Source organism: Lynx canadensis, chromosome C2 (genome assembly GCF_007474595.2).
Source record: "Lynx canadensis isolate LIC74 chromosome C2, mLynCan4.pri.v2, whole genome shotgun sequence".
Classification (NCBI taxonomy): Eukaryota; Metazoa; Chordata; class Mammalia; order Carnivora; family Felidae; genus Lynx; species Lynx canadensis.
Window position 1 is genome coordinate 25,262,719 of NC_044311.2, and position 25,518 is coordinate 25,288,236.

The following is a 25,518-nucleotide window of genomic DNA, read 5'->3' on the forward strand; positions in this document are numbered from 1 at the left end:
ACATGATGGGGAAACTATATGTTTTAACATTTGTACTTGTTCTCATGCTTAATGGATCAAAAGGTTTCACAACTAACGGCTCAACTAGCCATGTCCTAAGTTAAAACACATGGCAGGAAATGAAGTTTTCCATAAAATAATATTTAGACTCTTCTACTGTTCAATAAAATAACAATGCATTTGCCAACTTTTACTAGCACACATTTTTAATGGTTTGACGGGGTCAGCATCTAAAAGGAAATTCCATCATACTGATTTTAAAAACTGGTTTTATGTAGGATATTTTAATGTTATTGCTGCTGCAAAAGTCTCTGCGCAGGAAATAGGTCTTTCTGTGGGAAACCTGACTGGCTTCCTCTGTTTACTCCCATTCATTCGTTTGCTGGCTTAAAAATTTAGACAAAGCCAGGATTAGAGATAACTTTAAACAAAAATACAGTCAGGACATAGAGAATTTCAGAGTCAAAGGAAAATTCAGTCATTATTCAAAATAGAACATCATTTTGGGGTGTCTGGGTGGCTCGGTTGGTTAAGCGTCCGACTCTTGATTTCAGCTCAGGTCATGATCTCACAGGTTCATGAGACTGAGCCCCATGTCAGACCTTGTCCTGACAGCATGCAGCCTGCTTGGGATTCTCTCTTTCTCTTTCTCAAAATAAATAAACATGAAAAAAATAGTACATCACTTCACACATGAGGAGATCAAGGTCCAGAGAAATTACTTAAATTGTGGCAGAAAACCAATCTGATGAATAGGAATCTAACTAGAAGAAAGTGGTTTTACTGAAGTGATTTGCTAAAAAGGAAAGATCACAAATTTCTGTCAAGTGACAACTTCTGTCAACACCAGGTCCTGGCATGACAAATGGACTCTCCTTGCTCCCACCAAAGGCTACCCTGTCCACTTGGGCTGAGTTTCCTCTCTGCCTTCTCCAGCATACATCACCCCCTTTGGCCCTCCCTGTTAGACACACGCGAGCACTCGAATCTTCCACCTCACATCAGCTGCAAACACCTGTGTGTAACTTACCATCTGCCAGGCACTTCACATACACTCATTCATTCATTCTTCACAACAACCCTAGTAAGCAGGTATTATTATCATCATTCCCATTTTACATATGAGAAAACTGAGGTCCCAGGGCTCGTAAGTGGCAAAACAGAGATTCAAATCCAGACACCTGGCCACTGTGCTTTGCTGCTTCTCAAAATATAAACAAAACAATCCTCTCCCTTAATCCAACTGTCTCGTCATTGATCTGTTCCTATTCACATAAAACATTTTCAAAAATTATACATGGCCCTGGCTCCAATTTCTTATCTCCCATTCTCTCTTCAGCACAGTCTAGTCAGGCTTTCACTCTCAGCAATGTATTACCAGTCATTCTGGTCACCAACCATCCATTTTGCTAAATCCAGTGCCGTCTCTCAGCAGAGTTCAGCACAGTTGGCCACTCCGCCTTTGAAACACTTTCTCCTGGGTTCACCAACACCCCGCTGATTTCCCTCAGGCCTCGCTGGCCCTGTCCTCTTCTGCTTCACCTCTAAATGTTGACACACCCCAGGGCTGAGTTCCAGGCCTTCTTCCCCCACTCTCTACATGGCTTACAACCTATTATTTCCAGCAGTGAACTCCAAACTCACATACCCAACTGCTGATTTCAATTTCCATTTCAAACAACACATCCAACACAAAACTCTTTTATCTCCCCAAGTTTCTTCCTTTGTATTATTATGGAAAACTTAAACATATACAAAACTAATAGAAATAGTATAATGAATCTCCATTATAAACATGACCCACATTCAACAGTTGATAGGTGATAAAACTCAAGGCTAATCTTGTCTTATCTGTAACTCTACCCACATTCCACCCTCCCACCTCAGATTATTCCAAAATCAAGCACTTTATTTCCCTTCCTGCAACTTGTTCTTCTCCATCATTATCTACATGGATTATTCAAATCCCAAAGCTAGATATCTCTTGGTTTCTTCTCCTCTTACTAACTGCACCCAGCCCCCAGCGCAAATCTGTGAATGCCAACAGCCCTACCCCTGTTAGATCCGCCCACTGTTCTCCATCCCTACCACCCTACTCTAAGCCACCATCACCTCTCCTGGGACTGTGTCAATAGCTTCCAACTGGTGTCAAACCACAACCAAAGCCCAGTGCCCTACCAAGCAAATAGATGGCCCATTTAAAATGTAAATCATATGTCATTTCCCTGCTGAAAACCTTCCATCCCCCCCCCCCCGCCCCGGGGCATCTGAGTGGCTCAGTCAGCTGAACATCTGACTTTTCATTTCTGCTCAGGTCATGATCCCAGGGTCCTGGAATCGAGCCCCAAGTTGGGTTCCACACTGAGCGTAGTGTCTGCTTAAGATTTTCTCTCTCCCTCTGCCTCTCTCCCCGACTTGTACTCTCTCTCTCCCTCTAAAATAAATAAAATTTCCATCCCCTTTAGAATAAAATCCCAACTCCACGCCCAAGGCCATAATAGTTTATACAACCTGGGCCCTGCCTACCTCTCATCCTACTACCTTCCTCTGAGCATCTCAAGCTAGTCCTGCCTCAAGGCCTTGGCTCTTGTCTGTTCCTCTGCCAGAGATGCTGTGCACGTGGCTGGCTCTTTTCCTCTTGTCTTGGTTCCAATGTTACACACCAATTTAAAACAGCACCCCCGTCCCCAGCCATTCTTGCCTCCCATGACACAATTACCCTGTTTTATTACTTTAAGGATATATCACATCCGACATTCTCTGGCTTATCTGCACCAGAATGAAGCTCCACAGACAGCAGGGGCTTTACCTGCTTCATGCACTGTTGTATTTCCTGCCCCTAGAACAGGGCCGGGCACACAGCAGGCGCTCAAAACATGTCTGCTGGATCTCAAATAAAATCTATTTCAGCTGATTGGATAATAATAATGGCATAATGGAATAACGGAAATAATGGCGAGTAATGGAAAAGAGCCTTGCCTTATAGATGACTTAATTTATTGAGCAGAAATGTGTCAGTGAAGAGCACTGACACTGTACATTTTAGACATTAACCAGCTCTAGGCATAGCTAAAAAGTAGCAATACAGGCAGTGCCTACAGTACACATTGCATCACCACTTCATCTCTTGAGGTGGGATTCGTCACCGTCCCGACTTTACCAAGTGACCCATCCAAGGCAGTGCAGGTAATCGACCACAGAGGTGGGGTTCACACTTGTTTGCTCTACTCAACAAATGTGTAGTGAGTGCCTATTCCATCAGCGCTGTGCTGGATACTGTGGCTCCAACACTGCTAAGCTGGGCCTTCCTCCAAGGAGCCTCTGTCTTTGCAGGCTTCCACTCATAGAGTGAGTCATGCACCCTGACGAGCCACAGGCCTACTGCCAGGGCCATCCGACTATAGCTCCCTGGGAGTTTCACCAAAAGACTAGAGCCCAGGTCCCCTATAAGCCACACAGCTACCTCTCAGCGGCAGATGCCTGAGGTTTCTCCCCACCATGCTCTGCTGTCAGAACTGACAGCGTGGTAGGGCTGGAATGCCAACTACTGCTCATCCTAGGCTGGATAAGACAAGCACAGCAAATTAGGTGCCCAACGGTTAGAAACACTGCATATTAAAGAGATGCCTACTCCATGCCCCCAAGTTGAAGAAGGCCATTGCAGCGGACGCTCTTCCCAAAACGTGTAGCTGATGACTAGCAGAGAATTGGAAGGGTTAAACTCAGGACACGGTCCAGATCTCCAGCTAAGCAGCCCATCGCACCCAGACCCAACCCTCAGCAAAATCACAAGTCAAGCAGACTATCAACGCTCAGTAATCAACACAGGGACCATAGGACCCCCAAAGGTCTTTGTGCCAGGAGCCCAGCCATTTGACTTTATTAACTAACCACTGTGTCAGCCCCAATCTCTCCTTTCTTATATCCAGTAACACTTAAGTCAAGTTTTAATTTGGAACAGAGATGAGATGTGAAATTTATCTTCCATTGTGTGGCTCAATCAAACTTTGTCTGAACCAAGTGCCACATTTTTTTGCTGTAGTAGAAAGAAAAAACAGTTTGATTATCAAAGGTCTGAGTTCAGAGACTGAGCCCTTCATTTACTTAAGCCAGTCCTTTAAATGTAGGCCTACAATGTCATTTTCATCCAAAACAGGGCAGTTGTGAGAGTGAAACAGGATGCTGGCCCAGGCAAATCAAGAATCAGGGGCATCACATCGAAGTCTCTGAAGTCTTAATTTCCTCACCTGTGCAGGTAATGGGGGCAAGGATCCCTTCACCTCCCTCCCGGGGTGGTTGGTGAGAATCAAGCAGCAACCTGATATAATCGAGTGCTTTGTCAACAAAAGGGTAATGACACACATACGCATTTTTGGATAAGGCTTACACTTCTAAAAGAAGCAAAACTAGTACAATTATAAAAGGATTCGTGGTTTTTCCACAATCAATTAGGTGCATAGAATCAGTCTCTTCTGAGCACAGTCCCACTAAGAATCTGAGGTGAAGGGCTTTATGTATTGTGCTCAGGGCCGGCAACCCCAAAACCTAGTCTAGTGTCTTGCATATTACCAAATAAGTGCATAAGAATTCGTGATTTTAAAAATTCTTTCCTTACCAAACTCTCCCATCAAATTGATAGACAGAGTCCCTCTTGCTCAGTGAGCCAGCCTTCTAGAGGCCAAGCATGGAGTGACCCCTCCAGTGAAATCTTAGTCGCGCCTCCACAATCCTTACTGCATTACAAAATCTTACTCTTATCTCCTTGACATTTCCAAGGTTACCCAGGCTGCTTATTCTTTGATCCTTAAGAAAAAACTGTGCGCTTGAACACAGTCAAATGTCATCTAATTCAGACCTCAGCTTCCTGCATCAGCATGACCTCAGGCTGGTTACATTTACAGCCTTAGATAAGAAGCATTAACATCATAATACGGTCATTCAATAAGTTCTTCATAAGTTCTTCGGAGGGAACTCATGGCCCAAGAAGGAAAAAACATTTCTGGGTGGGTGAGTGCTCCATTCTTTACCCACTCCAGGAGGGGCAGCAGGGTCCTTTGGCCCAGGAGTCAGAGACGGGCTCAATTCCCCTCTGGTCCAGGGAGCCGCCCCTAGCGTATCTCCTAGGCTCCACTTCCTCTTTCATCAAATGCAGATGCTATCCTGTTCTGAGACTACTTCACAGACTTGAAGTGAAGAGCAAGTGGCATGCTGGGAGCTCCTTTCTAGAAAGTATACTTGCAGTACAAATTAAAGGCAAAAGTGGTATGAGACGGTGGTCCCGTTCCATTTTGACCCAGCCTGAGGTACTGTTCATTGTGGCAAGTCGAAGGTCAGGCTCCTGCTTCTACCGCTAGGAGCCATCCTCTGGAGGGATCGGGGTGAGCCCTTGCTGACCATATACCCACTGAAGTTGTACCTCAGCCTCCATCTAGCTTTATCCAGCTCCTCCCAGCTCCTCCATTCTGTTCAGGAGAGGAGAGGAAATCAGAAACAAACAAACAAAAAAAGAGCTGCAACTGGAAAGTTCTTCTGTCAAGGTAATACCATGGTTGCAATGACCCCTGTCATTTTCTGACTTCTGGGCATTAAAATTCTTAACTTTGCAATCATTCTATTAGAGCTTACATAAACTTTCTGTGTGGTTTTCTTAAACTTCACTCAAAATAACCCCTGACAGTCTCAATAACTTTGTCCTGTAAAATTCTGAAATGCTACTCTACTTCAGGGATTGGCAAACTATGATCCACAGGCCAAATTTGGGTATTTTGGTAAATACTGTTTTATTGGAATACAGCCACTCAGATTTGTTTATATGTCGTATATGGCTATTTCATACAACAAAGGTAGAGTTTTGTAGTGGTAACTAAGACAACATTGCCCATGAAGCCTAAAATACTATCTGGCCCTTTACAGATAAAGTATACCAAGCCACGTTCTTTTTTTTTTTTTTTTTTTTAAACGTTTTTTATTTATTTTTGGGACAGAGCGAGACAGAGCATGAACGGGGGAGGGGCAGAGAGAGAGGGAGACACAGAATCGGAAACAGGCTCCAGGCTCTGGGCCATCAGCCCAGAGCCCGACGCGGGGCACGAACCCACGGACCGTGAGATCGTGACCTGGCTGAAGTCGGACGCTTAACCGACTGCGCCACCCAGGCGCCCCTACCAAGCCACGTTCTAATTCTACCTGCCTCAAAATACAACAGAGAAGAGTGTAGTCCAAGCGTGTTAAATAAACTGCTTTTTCTTCAAAACTGGCAAGATCTCACTTAAAAAAAAAAAAAAATTAATGTTTTATTTATTTTGGGGACAGCACAAACGGGGGTGGGGCAGAGGGAGAGGGGGACAGAGGAGCCAATGCGGGCTCTGCACTGACAGCAGCAAGCCCGACATGGGGCTCAAACTCACAAACTGCAAGATCATGACCTGAGCCAAAGTCAGACGTTCAACCAACTGAGCCACCCAGGTGCCCCCAAGATTTCGCTTTTTAAACAGAAATCCTAACAAATCACACATTTACAAAATGAGCATTTTTGTGTGTTGAGCGAGCCAAAAAGAAAAAAGTATTTTCATATTTATCATCAGTGGGAAAAGTTCATTTTTACAGATCCATAAATCTATCATGCTGAACTAATTTTACATGGACTTTTCAAAAAAACACATCAGCCTAAAGCTGAATCCACAAACATACTACATACACTTGGTCCCAAAGCAATTTTCTTTAGAATTAGCTTGAAAAGCAGGGCCTAAACAATTGTCTTTTAAAGTGTATCCTACTACTTTATAGGAAATTTTATTGTCCGGAGGGCCTGGGAGGCTCAGTTGGTTAAGCATCCGAGTTCAGCTCAAGTCAAGATCTCATGGTTCCTGAGTTCGACCCCTGCATCGGCTCTGTGCCGACAGCTTGGAGCCTGGAGCCTGCTTTGGATTCTGTGTCTTCCTCTCCCTCTGCCCCTCCCCTTCTCATGCTCTGTCTCCTCTCTCTCTCTCTCTTCTCTCTCAAAAATAAATAAAGATTAAAAAAATTTTTTTATTGATCCTTTTTGAGCTATTCAGTTTTATATTTAACTGGACAGCATGACAATATTCAAAACAACTTTGTAAATAACAGATGAATTTATTATTTAAAAATACCTAGTTTTTCCAGATGCATGGGATTTCACAAAGCATAAATATGTAAATATTTCATTGTAAAATACCATACATTGTTTTTTATAAGTGTTTTGGCAGTCTAATAAGTAATTAACAATTGTTCTCTTAGGGTTATAGAACATTTTGGTGTTTGTTAAATGGGTTTTGGGGAGAGAGACAGAGCACCTTCCTTTTCTTCAGATTGTTACATTCTCATAAATATAAGAAATGATTAGATTTTATACTTACAACAAACAAAAATACCCCAGGATGATTTTTATCTTTAGAGAGAAGGAAGACATGAGAAGGAAACTGTCATTTTAAATCACAGATATATTCGTAGAGGATTCTCATATTGCCAAGTAATTGTTACTTTGCTATGCTATATAAATCTACTCTTTGCAAATTTATATGTGTATATGCATATACATACATATTATAAATGTTAATATACGTGTGCACATGTTAAATTAGTTTTAGGAGTGTAAATCTGATAGCGCTCTCCTTTTTTTTTCTTTTATTAGCTAATTGCTTTGCATTTTATCTTTTTGAAAATTATGGAAATATTCGAGTCTAAACTTAAATATTTCTAGAATCCCGCTTCATGTTATATCTATGGGTATGTTATTATTTTTTTTATTTTTCTAATGTTTATTTATTTTTGAGAGAGAGAGACAGAGCGCCAGCAGGGGAGGGGCAGAGAGAGAGGGAGACACAGAATCCAAAACAGGCTGCAGGCTCTAAGCTGTCAGCACTGAGCCTGATATGGGGCTCAAAAGTCACAAACTGCGAGATCATGACCTGAGCCAAAGTCGGACACTTAATGGACTGAATCACCCAGGCACCCCCTAAGTGTATGTTATTTTTAATATAAAATGAGTAACTCCAAAACAAAAGTATCCTACTATTAATACCAAAAATGTAAATTCCTACAACAATGCAATTTCTGACCATGTTTTTTTTTAAATGTTTTATTTATTTTTAAGACAGAGAGAGACAGAGCATGAGTGGGAATGGGGCAGAGAGGGAGGGAGACACAGAATCTGAAGCAGGCTCCAGGCTCTGAGCTGTCAGCACAGAGCCCACTGCGGGGCTCGAACTCACGAACCGTGAGATTCTGACACGAGCGGAAGTCAGACGCTCAACTGACTGAGCCACCCGGGCGCCCCTCTGACAATGTTTAGAGAAGTATATAAGGGTTTTTTTTACTGCTAGCTTAAATACACTACAACACTAAGATAAATATATCTAAATATGTGAAGATTCACTCAAAAAGCAAAATCAAATATCCAATTTATGTTTTTAAAAGAAAATGGGGGGGCACCTGGGTGGCGCAGTCGGTTAAGCGTCCGACTTCAGCCAGGTCACGATCTCGCGGTCCGGGAGTGCGAGCCCCGCGTCGGGCTCTGTGCTGATGGCTCGGAGCCTGGAGCCTGTTTCCGGTTCTGTGTCTCCCTCTCTCTCTGCCCCTCCCCCGTTCATGCTCTGTCTCTCTCTGTCCCAAAAATAAATAAACGTTGAAAAAAAAAAAAATTAAAAAAAAAAAAAAAAAGAAAATGGGGTTACTCACTGAGGTAAAGGGTGAGGATCCTTTATTTCCCAGCCCTTGACACCCCTTCAGGTGGTAGATTAGTTTTTTAGAGTCTGAATATGGTGGGGAAAAAATCTGCACATGGCAAGGGTAACAAGAACTCATCCACCTTCCTTTCTCAGATGTTAGTGCTGTCTCCTTTGATGAAATAAGTTGTTCTAAAGTGGGGATAAGTACAAGGACTTTGAGACACGGTGCTGAAACAACAACAACAACAACAAAGAACAGGAAGAAGAAAAAAAAAGAAGTAAGCTACTCATAAACTGTAGGCTATTAAAGTTCTATCTCTAAAATATAACCCTAAACATTACACCTGTGAGGGTAGGTCCCTCAATTGCTGCCATGCTCCCTTCATCAAAAATTAATCCATTCAGGATAAAGAAGATGTGGTTTATATATACAGTGGGATACAACTTGGCGATGAGAAAGAATGAAATCCTGCCATTTGCAGCAACGTGGATGGAACTGGAGAGTATTATGCTAAGTGACATAAGTCAGTCAGAGAAAGACAGATACCATATGTTTTCACTCATATGTGGAACTTGAGAAACTTAACAGAAGACCATGGGGGAAGGGAAAGGGAAAAAAAATAGTTACAAACAGAGAGGGAGGGAGACAAACCATAGAGACTCTTTTAAATACTGAGAACAAACTGAGGGTGGATGGGGGGGGGCAGGAAGAGGGGAAAATGGGCAATGGGCATTGAGGAGGGCACTAGGGATGAGCACTGGGTGTCGTATGTAAGCGATGAATCACAGGAATCTACCCCCAAACCAAGAGCATACTGTATTCACTGTATGTTAGCCAATTTGGCAATAAACTGTATTAAAAAAATAAAATAAATCACTGCATTATACACCTTAAACTAATGTAACACTGTATGTTAACTATACTTGAATTAAAATTTGAAAACTTAATAAAAAAAAGTGAAATCCAAAAAAAATTAATCCATTCATTCTAAGTTTTAAATGAAAAATTTGAGTATCTGGCTGTCATCTTTTCAAATCAGTTGTCATATGTCCTATCAGAAAAGGTTCTGAACAAAAAAATAACAAACTCTCCTGGATTGTCCTTCAAAGGGATCGAGGCGTTCCCTGTGAGCCAGTTGTAACCGGGTGCACTGCCAAGCCTCGAAAAACTTGCCGTCACCCAAGGATACAAACCTCCCGTCGAATGACATTTGCAGTTCTCTCCAAGTGATCAGTTTTCCTTTTGGATTTCATTATGCTTTAATAGAAAGTAAAATTAGATTATTAAGTATTATCTTCACAAAAATAATTAAATTAGTTTCCCCTGTAACATCATGACTGTTCAAAATGCACTGTCACATTATGGATCCTAGAAAGTGGTCGGTGAAAAGCTGCACATCTAACTAAAGCTTAACGGTCTACCACAGGCATGCATATATGAGCCAGATGTTCTGATGTGCCTTCAGGAGTCCCACGGCCATCCACAGGTCAGGGCTTTGAATCACCTCAAATGACACCAGGGCCAAAAACTCACCTTGTGAGAGTAAGGTGGCGCAAAGCACCGGACGTCAATCTCAGCAAAGCAGCCTGAGTGCAGATGGTGCCAACAGAGCTTCGCAACAACCCAGGAACTATGACAGCAGCACATGCCATGGTGCTTCCTGGGTAAACATGAAAGTTAAACCATTTTGAGAAAGCAGGGAAATATTAGACTATCTTAGGGGCCAATGAAGAAGAGTTTGGGTTTTTGCTGGTACTTTTATGTGCTGCTCTAACAAAACAGCACACATGTTAAAGGCCTAACTCTACTCTGACATAGTTTCTGCCACTATTTAGAGCTGATTCAACTGATCTCCACTGTACGGACATATGTAATCAGCGGTGCCATCGAATATTCATGCTATCAGTTTCCACAATCACTAACCAACCTCACGTGACTCATCTTATGCTATTATGGGAGACTAGATTTTATAACTGCCTAATAATTGTATTCCTCTCAAAGAGCATCACATAAGTCTTTAACATTTCTTGCTAGATAAAGTACAAGCAGCAAATTTTCTGAGGTTCACAGCGATGAAAATAAACAAACCGCACCTACGTGCAGTAACATAGATGAGTATCATTAATATCACGCTGAACGAAAAGAATGAAAACCAAACTCCGAAAAGCATATTCTGTGAGTCCAGTCATATAAAGTACAAAAACAGACTAAATTAATCTATCAAGTCAGAAATCAAGTTAGCAGTTATCCTTGGGGAGGTAATAATCACCATGCTATTTCTTAATCTGAATGCTGACTGCATGGGTATTTTCATTTTGTAAAAAGTCATCAAACCCCAGAAGATTTCTAGGGTATTAAAGATACTCTGCACGATACCACAGTGGTAGTGATAGACACCATTTGTCTAAATCCACAGAACACACAATACCAAGAGTGAGCTGTAAACTACAGCCTCTGGGGGGATTATGATGTGTCAATGCAGGTTCATCAACTCTAACAAATGTGCTGCTCTGGTGGGGGATACTGATGATGGGGAAAGCTACACATGTGTGAAGGGAGGGAGTACGTGGGAAATCTCTGTACTGACTCCTCAATTTTGCTGCAAACTTAGAACTGCTCTTAAAAAAACAAAAAGCATTGAAAATTAATCAAGCTACCTTCCTAGGATTTAAGTACTTCTGTTTGTATATTTCAATAAAACACAAAAAACAGAAAGATTATCCAACATTGCAATTAAAAAACCTATAGGCTTATCAAAAAACAGCACAGATCAGGAGTCAGATGATCTATTTTTTTGGTTCCTACCGTTCTGTTATCCTCTGCAAATTTCTGAATATTTCTTTGCCTCCGATGGTCCCTTTTAACATGTTATATCGCAATATATATTTGTCCTATGTTAGTTAGAGAATATACGAAAATGTATGTAAACACTTTTTTCTGAGCTCTTTGGAAGGTACTATACATAAATTGTAATAAGTTTTGGGTTAGAAAAATTCAAGCTGTGTGTGCTTACATTCCTACTCCACATTTGTTAAGTTAGTCCTTCATCTGACAAATACTTATTAAGAGTCCATTATGTGGCAGGCACTGGGGATACAGACATAAACATAAAGCTTTCATAAGAAAGCTTAGAGAGAGCTTACATTTCTTAGAGAGCTTACATTTTAGAAAATAGAGACAGAAAAGAAATAACAGTAAATAATCAAGGGATGATATAAGTCAGTTAAAACCAAGTCATATCAAAATGCACTGCTTTCTAACTAGTCTTTAAAAAAGCTAAAAGACCAACTTCCTGCCACAGTACCTTGTGGCATCACTGTGGATATAAACATGCTACTCACCATTTTTCTCTCTAGTAAATGAAAGAAGCATAAGGCCTTTCATCTCATGTAAGACTACTCAATGTAGTCTCTCTCCTCCGAATGTGCTAAACCTAAAATGGTGCATTCATTGTTGAAAGAAAGAAGGTGAAACTTACTTTAGAAGTCCATGAGATTTTAGAAGTCATTAAGTATGTGGCTGGCTGACTGACTGACATGTAACACTTTGGTCCTGGTATTATACTGAGACCTTTGGATATACACCAGTGGGAACAAGGATGGTGTTTCCATATACTGAAATTCTCACAAAGTTCCTGCAATGGCAGAGACAACATGTAAGAACCAAGTTCTGGCAAACTGTTAAAAGGCAGTCTTAGCTGCAAAAGGAAAGGCTCATTATAATCAGCAAGCATCACCTCACAGCAAGTCTGCGCTCAACTACCTCCTATCCATCAATTCTTCCTCCTTGGGTTTCCACTTTTCTGATTTTTTTCTCTTATTGCTTCCTTTATTCAGCTTCCTTGGCCTGTCTTTAACTCTTGCTACTTAGGACATCCACCCCATGAAAGACCAGACCAAAGGCTGATTACATGTCAGTTCATGTAACATGTAACTTCAGTTACATGTCAGTGAAGGTCAAGTCCCCTGATAAAATTTAACTGATACATAGTTAATATGGTAACACTGTTCTGTTCTGGCTCAGTGCTTTAGACAACTATTGCTAAAATAAATTGTCCTCAATTAAGATATGCCTTTTGGTGATTATGCTGTTTAAAGGGTCTACTGCTCAACTGAACTTGAAAATAAGGAAATGGGGGCACCTGGATGGCTCAGTCAGTTAAGCATCCATCCAACTCTGGATTTCGGCTCAGGTCATGGTCTCATGGTTTGTGAGATCGAGCCAGGAATCAGGCTCCGTGCTGTCAGTGCAGAGCCTGCTTGGGATTCTCTCTCTCTCTCTGCCCCTCCCCTACTTGCACTCTCAAAATAAATAAACTTAAAAAAAAAAGAAAATAAAGGAATGTTAATTTTTAAAAGTTGTTCTCTCTAAAATTCTAAAATCTTATTTTTTAATGCTAGTAACCATGACCAAGGGTGCCATCTACTGACATATAAAGGGTATTTTTTATCAATTGTGTTCAAAAAGCTTCCCAAAGCAGTAAGGTAATAAAAATAAAAACCAAAACCTACCCACTTTTTGACATACATCCAATGGTTTCATATACTCAATGTAAATATTTAATTACCTCTTGAAAATTAACATACATTAAGGATTTTCTAAAATGATACAAAGAAATACTTCATCAATGTTTCTATTCTCATAGGCCTTACCTCAACCAAAAAATTCTTAATCAACTCTATTTCTGAAACAGAAAATTCTCATCAATGCCAAATAAAACATAACCACTTATACAGTAAAAAAAAATCACTGCAGGCAACAGATTAAGCTTACGATTTAAAATGAACTATACTGGTTCAGTAAGTACACTCTGTTTAAGAATTGCCAGGATGTCAGACACTTTTCTACACCGTGGAGACACAATAAAGAACCAGACACACGGTGCCTGGGTGGCTCAGTCAGTTAAGCGTCAGACTGCAGCTCAGGTCATGATCTTGTGGTTCTTGAGTTTGGGCCCCACATCGGGCTCTCTGCTGTTAGCACAGAGCCCACTTGGGATCCTCTGTCCTCCTTTCTCTCTGCCCCTCCCCCACTCATTCCCCCCTCAAAATAAATAAATAAACTTAAAAAAAAAGAAAAAGAACCAGACACAAAGCGCTTCTCGTCATGAAGTTTTATTAGTGTGTCCAATCAATAATAATAAACAGATAATTAATGAGACAAATATAGATTACAATGAGTATGATAAAGGAAATAAGTGGGGGAGTATCAGGAAAGGTCCCTCTCGAGAGACATGTGAGCTGAGACCTGACTGATGAGGAAGAGACAGCAGAGCAGACAGCAAGGGCAGAGCCACCAAGCAGAGGTCTGATCACAGAAACAAACCTACTATGTTACAGGAACCACAGCCAGTGTGACTGGAGAGCAGGGAGCTAGGTGACAGTGACAAGAGAGGAAGTCCAGCAGGTAGACACTTGCCAGGTGACATCAGACCATGGAAAGAGTATGACCTTTATTCCAAGGACAATGGGAAGCAACTGAAGGGTTTGAATAAGCCAGGAAAGGTTTACATTAAAGGATCTAATTTACATTGACTGAATGACCTAATTTACATTTATAGTAAAGGACCATTCAAACTACTATGTAAAGAATGGATCACAGAAGGCCAAGAGTCCCCAGTTTTAAGGCTCCAGTCTAAGAAGAGAGCAGAATAAAGCTATGAGATGGCAGAAGTAGAAAAACAGAGAGCCTATTTTGGAAATAGAGCCCTATGACTTGCTAACAGATTGGATGAGGTCTGGGAGTAGTTAAAAAAGAGAGGAAAAAAAAAAAAAAGAACAACTCTAAGAGCATTCATACACTGAAATAAAGTAAATTCACAGAACTATCATAGCACCCGTTGATTCAGAATCCTAAGTGTCACTAAGGAATCAAAGCGGCTCCCAGCATTTGGCATTTGGTAAGGGAACTCTAGTGGTTCACGAGTTACGAGAGTGCTTGACCTGAAATCGGTGGAACTGCATTCAGGCCTGACTCCTTCCTACTTTTTCATCTAGGGCCAGTCACATCTTAACATTTTAAAATCAAATGCCAATAGCACTTCACTGGATTGCTGGAAGGAACAAATGTCTATGCAAGTACCTGGCAAGCAAGAGGTACTAAAAAGCAACTCAATTCCATTAACCCCTGGCCTCTCCTCCCTGCATAACAACCTAGAGAGGTTATCGGTTTGATACCGCCAATAAACTTGCCTCAGCCTGATGCACAACACCCAGTTGCTATTCAGAATTATAAACTAGTTCTAAATTCGATCATATGCTGAGAATTTTGGTCAATATTATTTTCCAGGCCAGCAGTGTTAACATTTTATGATTTAAACACCTTTTTTAATTTCTAAGTTTGTGATTGCAAATGATCCTATAGCAACTAGTAAGTCTGCTTTTGTCATACTCCCAAGGTCCAAAAATGTCTCATTACAGAACATTTCCATTCCCTTTCAGGAATAAAAGTTTAGTAGTCATTGTAATGTTTTATTGAGAAATGCTGGGTGGGGTTAAAAAAAAAACAACTGCATTACACGTGTGGTTATGGTTTTACTTTCTTCAGCACAGTATGAACTCAAAACTGGGCAGAACCATACAGGGAACCACTGCTGGCCAGACAAGACATATGGCCAACAGCTGGCAGGATGAAAACAGTATAGGAAGCCAAGGAGACTCCCAAATCTAGGTCTCAAGGAAACCAGCACTGCTCTGGCAGAAAATCTCTGAGCTCCAGGGCTGTAGGTTTCATCCAGCTCTGCTTCAATGCCATCCTATCACAGACAACATCAAAGTTCATTAAGAGCCTAGGTTCTGGAGTCTGACAGATCGGAGTTCTCACCACAATTTACCGCCACTTACCAGCTTTGCCTCCTTAGGCAAGCTCTTCAGCCCCTAAACAAGTTTCCCAGTGTTGATAATGGGATTAATATACCTACACCTCACTGGGCTTCTTTAATGACCTCATGCACACAAACCATTTGATAATAGTGCCTGACAAATAGTGTTCATTATAATTAATAAGTAGTTCACTAGTTTTTCTTTTTCCATTTTAGGTAATACAAACTCAAAAAAAGTTGGAAAGTTACAAAGAAATTATACATAAAAAAAATATATATATTACCCAACAACTCCTGTAACTGCTAGGCTACTGACCTCAGATTTTAACATTCCCCGGCAAATTGTTTTTGCTAAGTCCAAACTGCTTTCTAAAAGGCCTACCAATTCAGACTTCCAAAAACCAAATATGAATGCACCCATTTCTGCACATTCAAAAATGGCTCATCTTTAATTTGTAGGTACTTATGCTGAGAAGCACTGAAGAACTAACGATGGTTCCCAACCTCAAAATGATCACTGGGACTAGTGAACAGACCCTGGAAGACTGTCCCTTGTCCTCCTTTCTCCAAGATATTACGTGGGAAGTATACGTGGATACAGAGATACAAGGAGCAGCCATGGAGCTGGATGGGCTTTGCTGGGATTTCTCCTTTGCCCAGTCACTCCAGAATCATCCCACTTAATTTAACAAGTGTTTCCTAACTGCTGGGTAGGTCTCCAATTATGCTAATGTGAGGCCTTCGAGATAACCTTCTACCAACTTTTATGTAACTTACTGATTTTCTCCCAGACTCCTCTTTTCAAGACTTAAAAGAGCTAAACCATGTGGAGCTACACCTCAGTGTGCACAAAATTGGTAACTTCATGCAAACCTTTGAGTATGTGTATATAAATAAGCATAGGAATGTGTGTGTGTGCAAGTGTTACCCTCAACATACCATGTAAATATAAATGAAATATGGTATAAATAATTGCTAACCAAGTAAAATGGGTAACTTCCGTGCAAAAGTGGAATGTGAGATCTGAACGCAATCTTGTAAATCATCTCTAACCCAACCCCTTTTTAGTCAGAAGGCAAAATAAGGCTCAATGAATGTAAATATCCAGCTCCCAGAGCAAGTTCCCAACAGTCAGATTCTGACCCCACATCTATTTCTCAAAGTGCCGTTTTCACTGCATTGCATTCCTAAGTTTGAATAAATGTGGAGTGATGGAGCGATACCTCCCATGGAATCTCCTTGCACTAAAACAGGCACTAGCACTGCCTTCAAGACAAAGCACCTTTTATTTGCATTTCACTTTAATGTATACAGAGGTCTCAGGGTGATAACTCTGTCTGCAAACACCATTCCTTTGACAAAAAAGAAACCTGGTTCAAATAAATTAAATACTTTGTTTGGAGGCTTTGTGGACAGACAGGGCCTTCATTTCCTAGACAGGTGGTTTTGGTCAAGATATCCAACTCTGTTATCTTAGTCTGAACATCAATAATACGGAGTAACATCTAAACTCCCAGGGTTGATATAAGAATCATACTTAGTGCAATACTTGGTATATAGCAAACTCCCAATAATAAAAGGTGGTGTCATTACTATTATTACAAGTCATTGTCATTAATAATGATACATGCTTGGCAAACATAGGACTAGAACTCAGCCTGCCTTCCCGGCCGTGGTCCTCTCAACACAATTCAGGGCATTTGAAGATAATCTGGAATAAGGGAGAGAGGCGGGGATGTACCTGAATGGCCGAGCGCAGCCAGGAACTACAAAGCAGGCGTCGCCCTGAGCTCAAGGTCACTCGGTGAATCAAAATTCCAAGTGGACTTTTCGTCCGTCACCGGAGAGGCAGGAAGGGAGGTCCAGGAGGCAGAGCTGCTCCTGCCGCCGCCTGAGACCTAGCAGAGGAGCGCCCGCCTCTCCCCAAGGGCGTTGAAGGCCGGGGGGATGCCACCGATTCCGCAGACTAAGGCCCAGGCCTCTCTAAACCCGGCGGACTTGAGCTAGGACGGCAGCCGCAGTAAAGAGCCTCCGCGCCTCCGGCGCCGCGGGGACTTCGCTCGAAGACCTGCCAGAGCTCCACCACCCGCGCGAGACAACTTCCGGTGTCCCAGACGACACGTCAGAGCGGCGCAAGCGATCCCCACATTTTATTGGTCGGTGCCTCCGACAGCCGGCGCGGTGAGCACACCACCTAGCAGCTGGCGCCCTCATCCAGGGTCTCCGCCCCCTAGCTCAGCCATCTCCATGGTGACCGCAACCGGGTCACCCATTTGGCCTCGAAAGCCGGCGTTGCGTCTTTGTGTATGCGCCGGAAGCGATAGTTCCTGAGCCGGTGCCCGCTGAAAATACCCGGCTGGGGCCCGCGCGGGAGAAATTAGACCGTCCCGGGGCAGTGTCGGCTGGCGGAGACGACAGGCATCTGCCGACCCCAGTGACAATGGCCGTGTTTCACGACGAGGTGGAGATCGAGGACTTCCAATATGATGAAGACTCGGAGACGTATTTCTACCCCTGCCCGTGTGGGGATAACTTCTGCATTACCAAGGTAACTTCAGGGCCCCTCCCGGCGACTCGTCGGAGCAGGCGCGTTTTCGCTCTTGCTACGTTCTTTCCGTGGTCCCGACACCTTGCAGCTCACAATTTTCCACGCCCTTTTTGCCCTGTCTTTGAGTCGCCGTAAAGTTGATACCCTGATTTGACCGTGGCACATCGTTCTGGCCTTTAGTCAGGCGGAAGGCTGGAAGGTGGAGGTGGGAAAGGTCGGATGGCGGGCAGCTGCTATCTTGCCATCCTCCTCCATTTAGGATCCCAGTTCTTTTGGGAGGAAGGGACGCGTTTTTTTAAGTCTTCCCAGGGGTTTGGAGGCGACTGAATCTTGGCTAACCTTCCCGGGTATTTTCAAGTAGCGCTTCGCGGGAGAAATAGAGTTGATATCTCTCTCGGCAGGCCTTTTTGGCCCTCACATACCTTGTCGGGAGACGAGCCACAAAGGAGCTTGACCGTAAGGGTGGAAAGAGTTTGGGCGGAGGAGATCGCAAAGGGAAGACAATACCGTACGGTGTTTGATTTTGTTATAGGAAGATTTGGAGAATGGGGAAGACGTGGCAACGTGTCCTAGCTGCTCTCTCATTATAAAAGTAATTTATGACAAGGTAAGTCGTCGAATTTTAAAAGGTGCGGGGGTGGGGGGAAGTGGTTGGAAGGCAAGGACCTAGAGCAGTCTGTGATATGTAAGTGCAGGTAACTCATTTTAGCTTTGGAGAAGGCAATAAAGAAAACTGCGTAGCTAATGAAAATTATTGATTACACATTAAATAGAAAAATAATCATAAAGATTGACTCCTTTATTTACTAAGTAATTAAAATTGTTGAGAGCTCCTAGACTTATTTTGTAGGGAACAATTGTATAGTGTTTCTTCCCTGGCTTATACGTATAAAACTCTGCATTATCATGTCATAGCTGCAATTTTACAGTTTCATTTTGGTCTTTGTCTTACTGTTTTCCACTCAAGGATATTGACAATAGAAAACAAATGTTCTGGGGCACCTGGATAGCTCAGTTGGTTAAGCGTGCATCTTTGGCTCAGGTCATGATCTCACGGTTCGTGAGCTGGAGCCCCGCGTCGAGCTCTGTGCTGACAGCTCAGAGACTGGAGCCTGCTTCAGATTCTGTGTCTCCCTCTCTCTCTCTGCTCCTCCCCTGCTTGCTCTCTGTCTCTCTCTCTCTCTCAAAAATAAATAAACATTAAAAAAATTTTTTTAAAAAAAGAAAAGAAATGTTCTTATTGCCCACCCCTACCCCAACTTTGGTCTGTACTTGGAATGGAGTCTTAAGTAAGAAGTTTGACATTGTTTCATTTTTCCTTTTTCTTTCCTTTTTTTTTTTTTTTTTTTTTGGTGGTGGTGGGAGGGAGATATAATTGACATATAATAGCTTAACATTCTTAAGAATAAACTCTAAAATGAGTATAGGGAAGGTGAGAACAAGGCACTTAGTCTCATGAGAGAAGCAGGCTATAATTTGGAAGCTTACAGATTTATTCCTATATTAAAATGTGTTCTGGAACAAAAAGAGAACAGAGTAAGGGAGAGAAGGAGTGCTTGTATGAGAGGAGGTTGCAATTTTAAATAGGGTGATCAGGGCAGACCTTCCCGAGAGAGGCCTTATTGAGCAAAGCTTGAAAGAGGTGAGGGATTGAGCCCTGGGGGATAACAGCAGTCCAGCAAAGGGAGCTTTCAGTGGACAGGCCCTAAGGCAGGAACAGGTCTGTTTTTATTGAGGAACAGCAAGTGTGACCAGAGCAGAGTAGATGAGGGTGAGAGAGCAGCCCAAGATGAAATTAGTGGAGTGGGGCGATCACAAAGGTGTTTATGGGCTACTTTAAGGACTTCTGCTTTTGCTGTGAATGACACAGGGGACCAATGGAGGATTCTCAGACAAAGGAGCACTATGATACAACTTAAGTGAAAATAGAGTGATTCTGGCTGTTGTGTTCAGAGTAGACTGGGAGGCAGCAAGGATAGGCGTTAGGATATAGCAAGGGTAACAGTTAGGAGGCTGGTAGACGAACCAAGAGGAGAAGATGGATGGCTCGGACCAGGCTGTGGCAGAGGAGATCATGAGAGGTGGCTGGATTCTGGATACACTTTAAAGGATAACGATTCTTTTTTTACTGATTGGGTATAGGATATGAGAGGAATCAAAGATGATTTCCACATTTGTGGCCTTCGTGACTAGAAGGTTGGATTTACCGCCAACTGACGGGGAGGTGTCTGCAGGTATAGGGACCAGAGCTGGAGGTACTAAGTTTAGGAGGTCTACTTTTGATCCAAGTGGAGAGCAAGTGAAAATGCAATTTGATGTGCAAGTCTGGAGTTCAAAGAGAGAGAGAGAGATCAGCTGGTGCTGTAAATTTGGGAGTTACCAGCACACAGATAGTGTTTAGAGCCTTGAGACTGGATGAGATGACCAGGGCTGTGAATATAGATAGAGATGGACAAAAGAAAGGACTCAGCTCGGACCCCTCCCAACGTTAAAAGGTCAGGACGGGAAGCAAGGAAACAGCAGAGCTGCCTGAAGAAGGAGGAAGAAAACTACCGGTCTCATATCCTGGAAGCCAGATGAGAAAAGGTGGAGGAAGGGAACACCCTTGTCAGATGCCACTGAGAGCGAACTGACAGTCAACCATTGGCTTTAACAGGGAGGCCATTTGTGACAGTGGTGAGAGCAGTGTTGATGGAGTAATGGAGACAGAGCCTGATTGGTGGAAAACTTCTTGGAGAGAATGAGAAGAATAAGAAGCAGCAAGAGTAGACTTTTCTTTCAACGATTTGCTGCAAAGGGGAGCAGAGACATGGGGCAGTAACTGGTGGTGATAGAGGATCAGGAGAGGGCTTAGGGTGGTAGACATTCAGCTACATGGGTGAATGTAGACACAGGAAGTTAGATTTAACCATGGTTGTGGTTTTGTCAAGTAGGTAGGAGGGAGTGAGGGAAGAGGGATTGTGATAATTGACTGTGGACTTTGAAGTAGGTCCAGAAAACAGAGAGGAGCAGCGATGATACATCGTGTGACTTAAGAGTCAAAGTTGGTGGGTTGTAGAGAGGGAAGGAGAGCAGTGGCAGAAAGAGCAACCAGTCCCTCCTCCAGTTTCTGTGGTACCGGTGCTCTGAGGGAACACAGCACCACCACTTGAGAGGCTATAGGGGAAACGGTGCCCTTAGGGGATGGCCTGTTCTCGAACCCAGCATTAGGGTCATTTGGAGCTGAATAACCGTTGTACAGAGCTGTAGGGTGTTTAGTAGCATCCCTGGCCTCTGCTCATTTGATGCCAGGAGCACGTCCCCCGAATGTCTCCCAAATATTGCCAAATGCCCCCTGGAGACAAAATCAGCACGCCCTTCCTACCACCTCTTGAGAACCACTGTATTAGAGCAGGAAGAGGTGGTTATGTTTTAAAGAAGGGGTTGAAAATATGGAGCAATGTGCTGGTGACAGACCATAAATTTCAAACAGCAAGTTGGGGTCAGAGAGGAGGTGCTAGGTGCTGGGCAGGAGTGAGAGAGCGATGACACGATACAGGCTGACCCTGCTGGGGATCAGACTACAGGAGATGAGGGGTAACCTGGAAGACAGAGGTTTCTCGTAGCTGACATGAGCCAGGATAACTAATCAGAGATTGAAATGCATTTACAACATAGCTGACACTGCAGATTATCTGTGTGGGGAAATGCATAAAGAGCAATCTCTTTTAGCTGGAAGAAGTAATTACCTTGGGGCGCCTGGGTGGCTCAGTCGGTTGTGCATTTGACTTCCACTCAGGTTATGATCTCACGGTTCCTGGGTTTGAGCCCCACGGTGGGCTATGTGCTGACAGCTCAGAGCCTGGAGCCTGTTTTGGATTCTGTGTCTCCCTCTCTCTTTGCCCCTCCCCCACTTGTGTGTGCGCTCCCTCCCTCCCTCCCTCTCTCTCTCTCTCTCAAAAATTAATAAATAGACTTAAAAAGTGGCACCTGGGTGGCTCAGTCTGTTAAGTGTCTGACTTCAGCTCAGGTCATGATCTCACTGTCCATGGGTTCGAGCCCCGCGTTGGGCTCCGTGCTGATGGCTGAGAGCCTGGAGCCTGCTTTGGATTCTGTATCTCCCTCTTTCTGCCCATTCCCTGCTCACAGTCTGTCTCTGTCTCTCAAAAATAAATAAACATTGAAAAAAAATTTTTTTAATAAATAAATCGACTTAAAAAAAAAAGTAATTACCTTGAAGAGGATAGGCATTTGAATGACCACATATTGAATTTGGGAAGTTATAGTGTAGTAATTAATACAGAAACTTAAAAGGTGTGACATGTGTTTATAAATGTGATTTCTGACAAGTGGATGCTCTGTGGTGAAGGGGGTGGGCATGCTTGTTTCTAAGATAAGCTGCTTTGAATTAAGTGTGAGTTCAGGACTAAAAACTGAAGCACCTTTAAGATGATAATTTTGGTGCCGACACTGACTCTGAACAAGGATGAAGTGATACAGCAATGAAAAACTAACAGCTGTGGGGTGCCTCGCTGACTCAAGTCAAAAGAGCGTGTAACTCTTGATCTTGAGGTTGTGAGTCCAAGCCCCACGTTAGGTGTGGAAATTACTAAAAAATAAATAAATAAACTTTAAAACAAATCAAAATAAAAACGAACAGCTGGATTCTGCAACAAAACGAAAGTCTAATATTGATGCATTTGTGACACACTCGATGATTAATGTAATTACTTGTTCTGTCTTAGGATCAGTTTATGTGTGGAGAAACAGTCCCAGCCCCTTCCACTCACAAAGAATTAGTTAAATGCTGAAGAAGACTTTAGGAATCCAAATGCTGAACATTTGGGAATGAGCCAGGCTGGAAAAATCAAATGCAAAGTTACTGGCTTCTTCCTGAGGACAACCATTCTGTAGTTGGCTCTTCCATTAGAGTGTGGATCCTTGCCTTTGGCTGCCAAGTTCATCTCCAATTAAAGAAGCAAGTGCACGACACGACATGCCTGGATTTTGTGCTTAGAACTTTGAATTGGATGTGTTGTTAATTTTCCATGTGAATTTTGTGTCTCACACCTGTTTTCTTCCTTATCCGATCACAGCATCATCTACCTCAAAGTCATTAGGATTCCTTAATAAAAGGGGGGATTATATTTTTGGTTTAGTTATTAAGATGATTAAAATTAGCCCTTTCTTTCAAATCGGACATCAACTTTGCTGTTCTAAACTCAAATTAGCTGCTTTGTCCACATGCACTTTCAGTTCCCACTTCTCAGTCTTGCATTCATTAGAACGTTCATGTTCTGTTTAGCATGCCACTTCCATTATATTTCCTACATGGAATTCTGCTTGTGGAATTAGAGAGAAAATATACTGAGCTCACCCTTTTTCCAGAGCAAAAAGTTAGAAAAAGTCAAAAAGTGAAATGGTCAAAGAATCTGGCGTTTCCTTATCAATCTTCCGCATGTTCCTTGAACATTGGGACAAGACAAAAAGAAAAGCAGCCGAAGGAATGAAATCGGTAGCAGAACGAGAGGAGGAAAACTTGCCAACTTATAAATTAAACGCTTGAATGGTTTTGCCAGGTCAGAGCAGGTAATAACTGTGGGGTCTTGTTTGTTTTTAGATCAGGCTAATGAAATTGCTTTCGAGATAGGGGTTCGTGTCAAGGCCTTGCAGCTGGCAACAGTGCTTTCAGCGTTACCTCAAAATCGACTCACTGCCCCTAAAAGGCAAAGCTTCTACAGCAACTCTTGGTTTGCCGAGGATGAACTTGAAGATGAGATGCCGACTCTAAATAAATACGTCCCTGGGGATGCATCTAACAAGTGGTTATAAGCTGTACCTGAACCAGACGTGCATTCTTAGAAGTGTAAAAAGAATTTATAAAGACAGGCTATCAGACTTCCTTTGCTACAGTGTAGTAGCCAGAAATCAGAATCGCTTACACGAAAATTCAAGATTTTCTTTTATATGCACAATTTTCCTATGTGTTTATAAAATTTAAAAATTCACTGATGTCCGGCAGGTTGTTTTGGATGGGAACGTTTCCCGCAATTGGAAAAAAATAGCTTGCCAGAACATGACCAGTCTGTCGCTGGTTGATACGTGTGCTTCACACACTCACCAAGGGTTTAAATTAAAACAACTAAGTGGCCTTTTTAAAAAACAAAACAAAAACAAAACCCGCAAAAAAACACCTTGCAAAAGCACGGTTATGTGCAGCTGTTACGTTAAATCACCAAACATTGTATGCCAGAAGTGCATAGTACATTATATGGTATTATATAACATATTCACGGAATGAGAAGTCTCACTGCTGTTCAGGGACACACTGATGCCCCAGAAGAATCCGCCAGTGAATTTGAGCCAATGGCAACTTAGATGAGAGCATGTTATATGCTGACTGCTGGGAATTAACTCTAAAGAGAAATGAACTGTCTCATGCTCGGATTTGATGGTTTTGTAAATCCCAATATTAACTCCTTCAGCTGATGATGAATTTCAGACAGGAACAGGCACCCCTGATGTAGGTCTACTGTGAACATAGAAGGAATAAAAGTCCCCAAGTCCAAACATCCCAGGAGAGAAAAAGTGCGCTGGCAGTCGGTGATCAATGATAATCTGCAGTGATGGGAGTGATTCTGTTTCCGGAATTTGTTAACTGCAAAAGAACAAGGTTTAATCCTATGTTAAGCAGAAAGTAACACAAGGGCCTTTGGGGTATGACTAGAGTTCTTTGTGATGCTATGTGCCTTGTGTACTTTATCAGACCTTTCAGACCACTTCTGAGAACTGATTTGTAATCCAGGCTGTCTCTTACTAGCCTTGTAGTCTTTGCAGTGGATTTGTCACTTCTACAATTAGGAGACCAGATCAGGTGATTTCTAAACTGTCAGTACTAGAACTTCAGCCTTCATCGCTTGCGGGAGCTGAAATGGTCATTGAAACCTTTATAAACTCAGAACCAAATCATGAACTATTAGAGAAGGAGACCCCATGCTTCTTTAGTGACTTAATGTTACCACACTTCAGAGTTTGAAAATAAAGTCGACCATTTGAAGGATTCTGCATATATCTTCGTGTACACCTCCAGAACCACTTTAGGGAAAGCGCCCAATACTTTTGATTGCTGTGCATATTAATTTATTATCAGGATACTAAATAAAGTCATAATTCAAATCCATTTGTTTTCATGTAGCTTTCTTCCCCTAAACACCAACATTTTGTATTAAAAGGTTTTGATACCATTTTCTATCAGGTAGAAAGAAACCTTCACCTGCTTTGGGAAATTTTAAGTAAGTTTCTCGTATGGACGGTAGAGTTTTTAAATGGGAAAGAAATTGTCACTGTTTTTTTAGTTTGGCCACATGGGTTTTGGTTGTGGATTTTTATTTTTCCTGGGGGGAAAAAATAGCTGTGAATCAACTGGCAGTCAGGCAAAGACAGTTGAAGGTTGATATTTTATTTTAAGGCTGATGATCAA

General features: G+C 42.3%; 2 protein-coding genes across 7 annotated transcripts in view; one reads left to right on the forward strand and one right to left on the reverse strand.

The window, feature by feature from the left end:
• Window positions 1-17,717, reverse strand: part of OXNAD1 (oxidoreductase NAD binding domain containing 1) — a 41,347-nt gene extending 23,630 nt beyond the window's left edge. The window contains exons 1-4 of one of the 6 annotated variants that reach the window (XM_030329414.1): window positions 17,253-17,717; window positions 12,170-12,325; window positions 10,225-10,351; window positions 9,885-9,948 (exon numbers count right to left, since the gene is read on the reverse strand). In XM_030329414.1, coding sequence (XP_030185274.1) covers window positions 9,885-9,948; window positions 10,225-10,343 — 183 coding nt within the window. In that variant the 5' untranslated portion in view covers window positions 10,344-10,351; window positions 12,170-12,325; window positions 17,253-17,717. Of the gene's footprint in view, window positions 1-8,700; window positions 9,144-9,884; window positions 9,949-10,224; window positions 10,352-12,169; window positions 12,326-17,252 lie in introns of those variants that run through there. The other 5 variants (XM_030329415.1, XM_030329419.1, XM_030329420.1 and 2 more) reach the window with 5 other exon arrangements.
• A 107-nt stretch (window positions 17,718-17,824) lies between these two features.
• Window positions 17,825-25,218, forward strand: DPH3 (diphthamide biosynthesis 3). Its single transcript, XM_030329421.2, has 3 exons — window positions 17,825-18,059; window positions 18,592-18,666; window positions 22,784-25,218. The coding sequence occupies exons 1-3, from the start codon at window positions 17,952-17,954 to the stop codon at window positions 22,847-22,849; spliced, it is 249 nt and encodes an 82-aa protein (XP_030185281.1). The 5' UTR covers window positions 17,825-17,951; the 3' UTR covers window positions 22,850-25,218.
• Window positions 25,219-25,518: the final 300 nt, after the last annotated feature.

Excerpts from the sequence above, each read along its gene's own strand:
- DPH3 (XM_030329421.2), top strand. The coding sequence starts at position 17,952 with ATGGCCGTGTTTCACGACGAGGTGGAGATCGAGGACTTCCAATATGAT. Across the intron at positions 18,060-18,591 it reads ATAACTTCTGCATTACCAAG|GAAGATTTGGAGAATGGGGA; the intron begins GTAACTTCAGGG and ends ATTTTGTTATAG. Across the intron at positions 18,667-22,783 it reads TAAAAGTAATTTATGACAAG|GATCAGTTTATGTGTGGAGA; the intron begins GTAAGTCGTCGA and ends GTTCTGTCTTAG.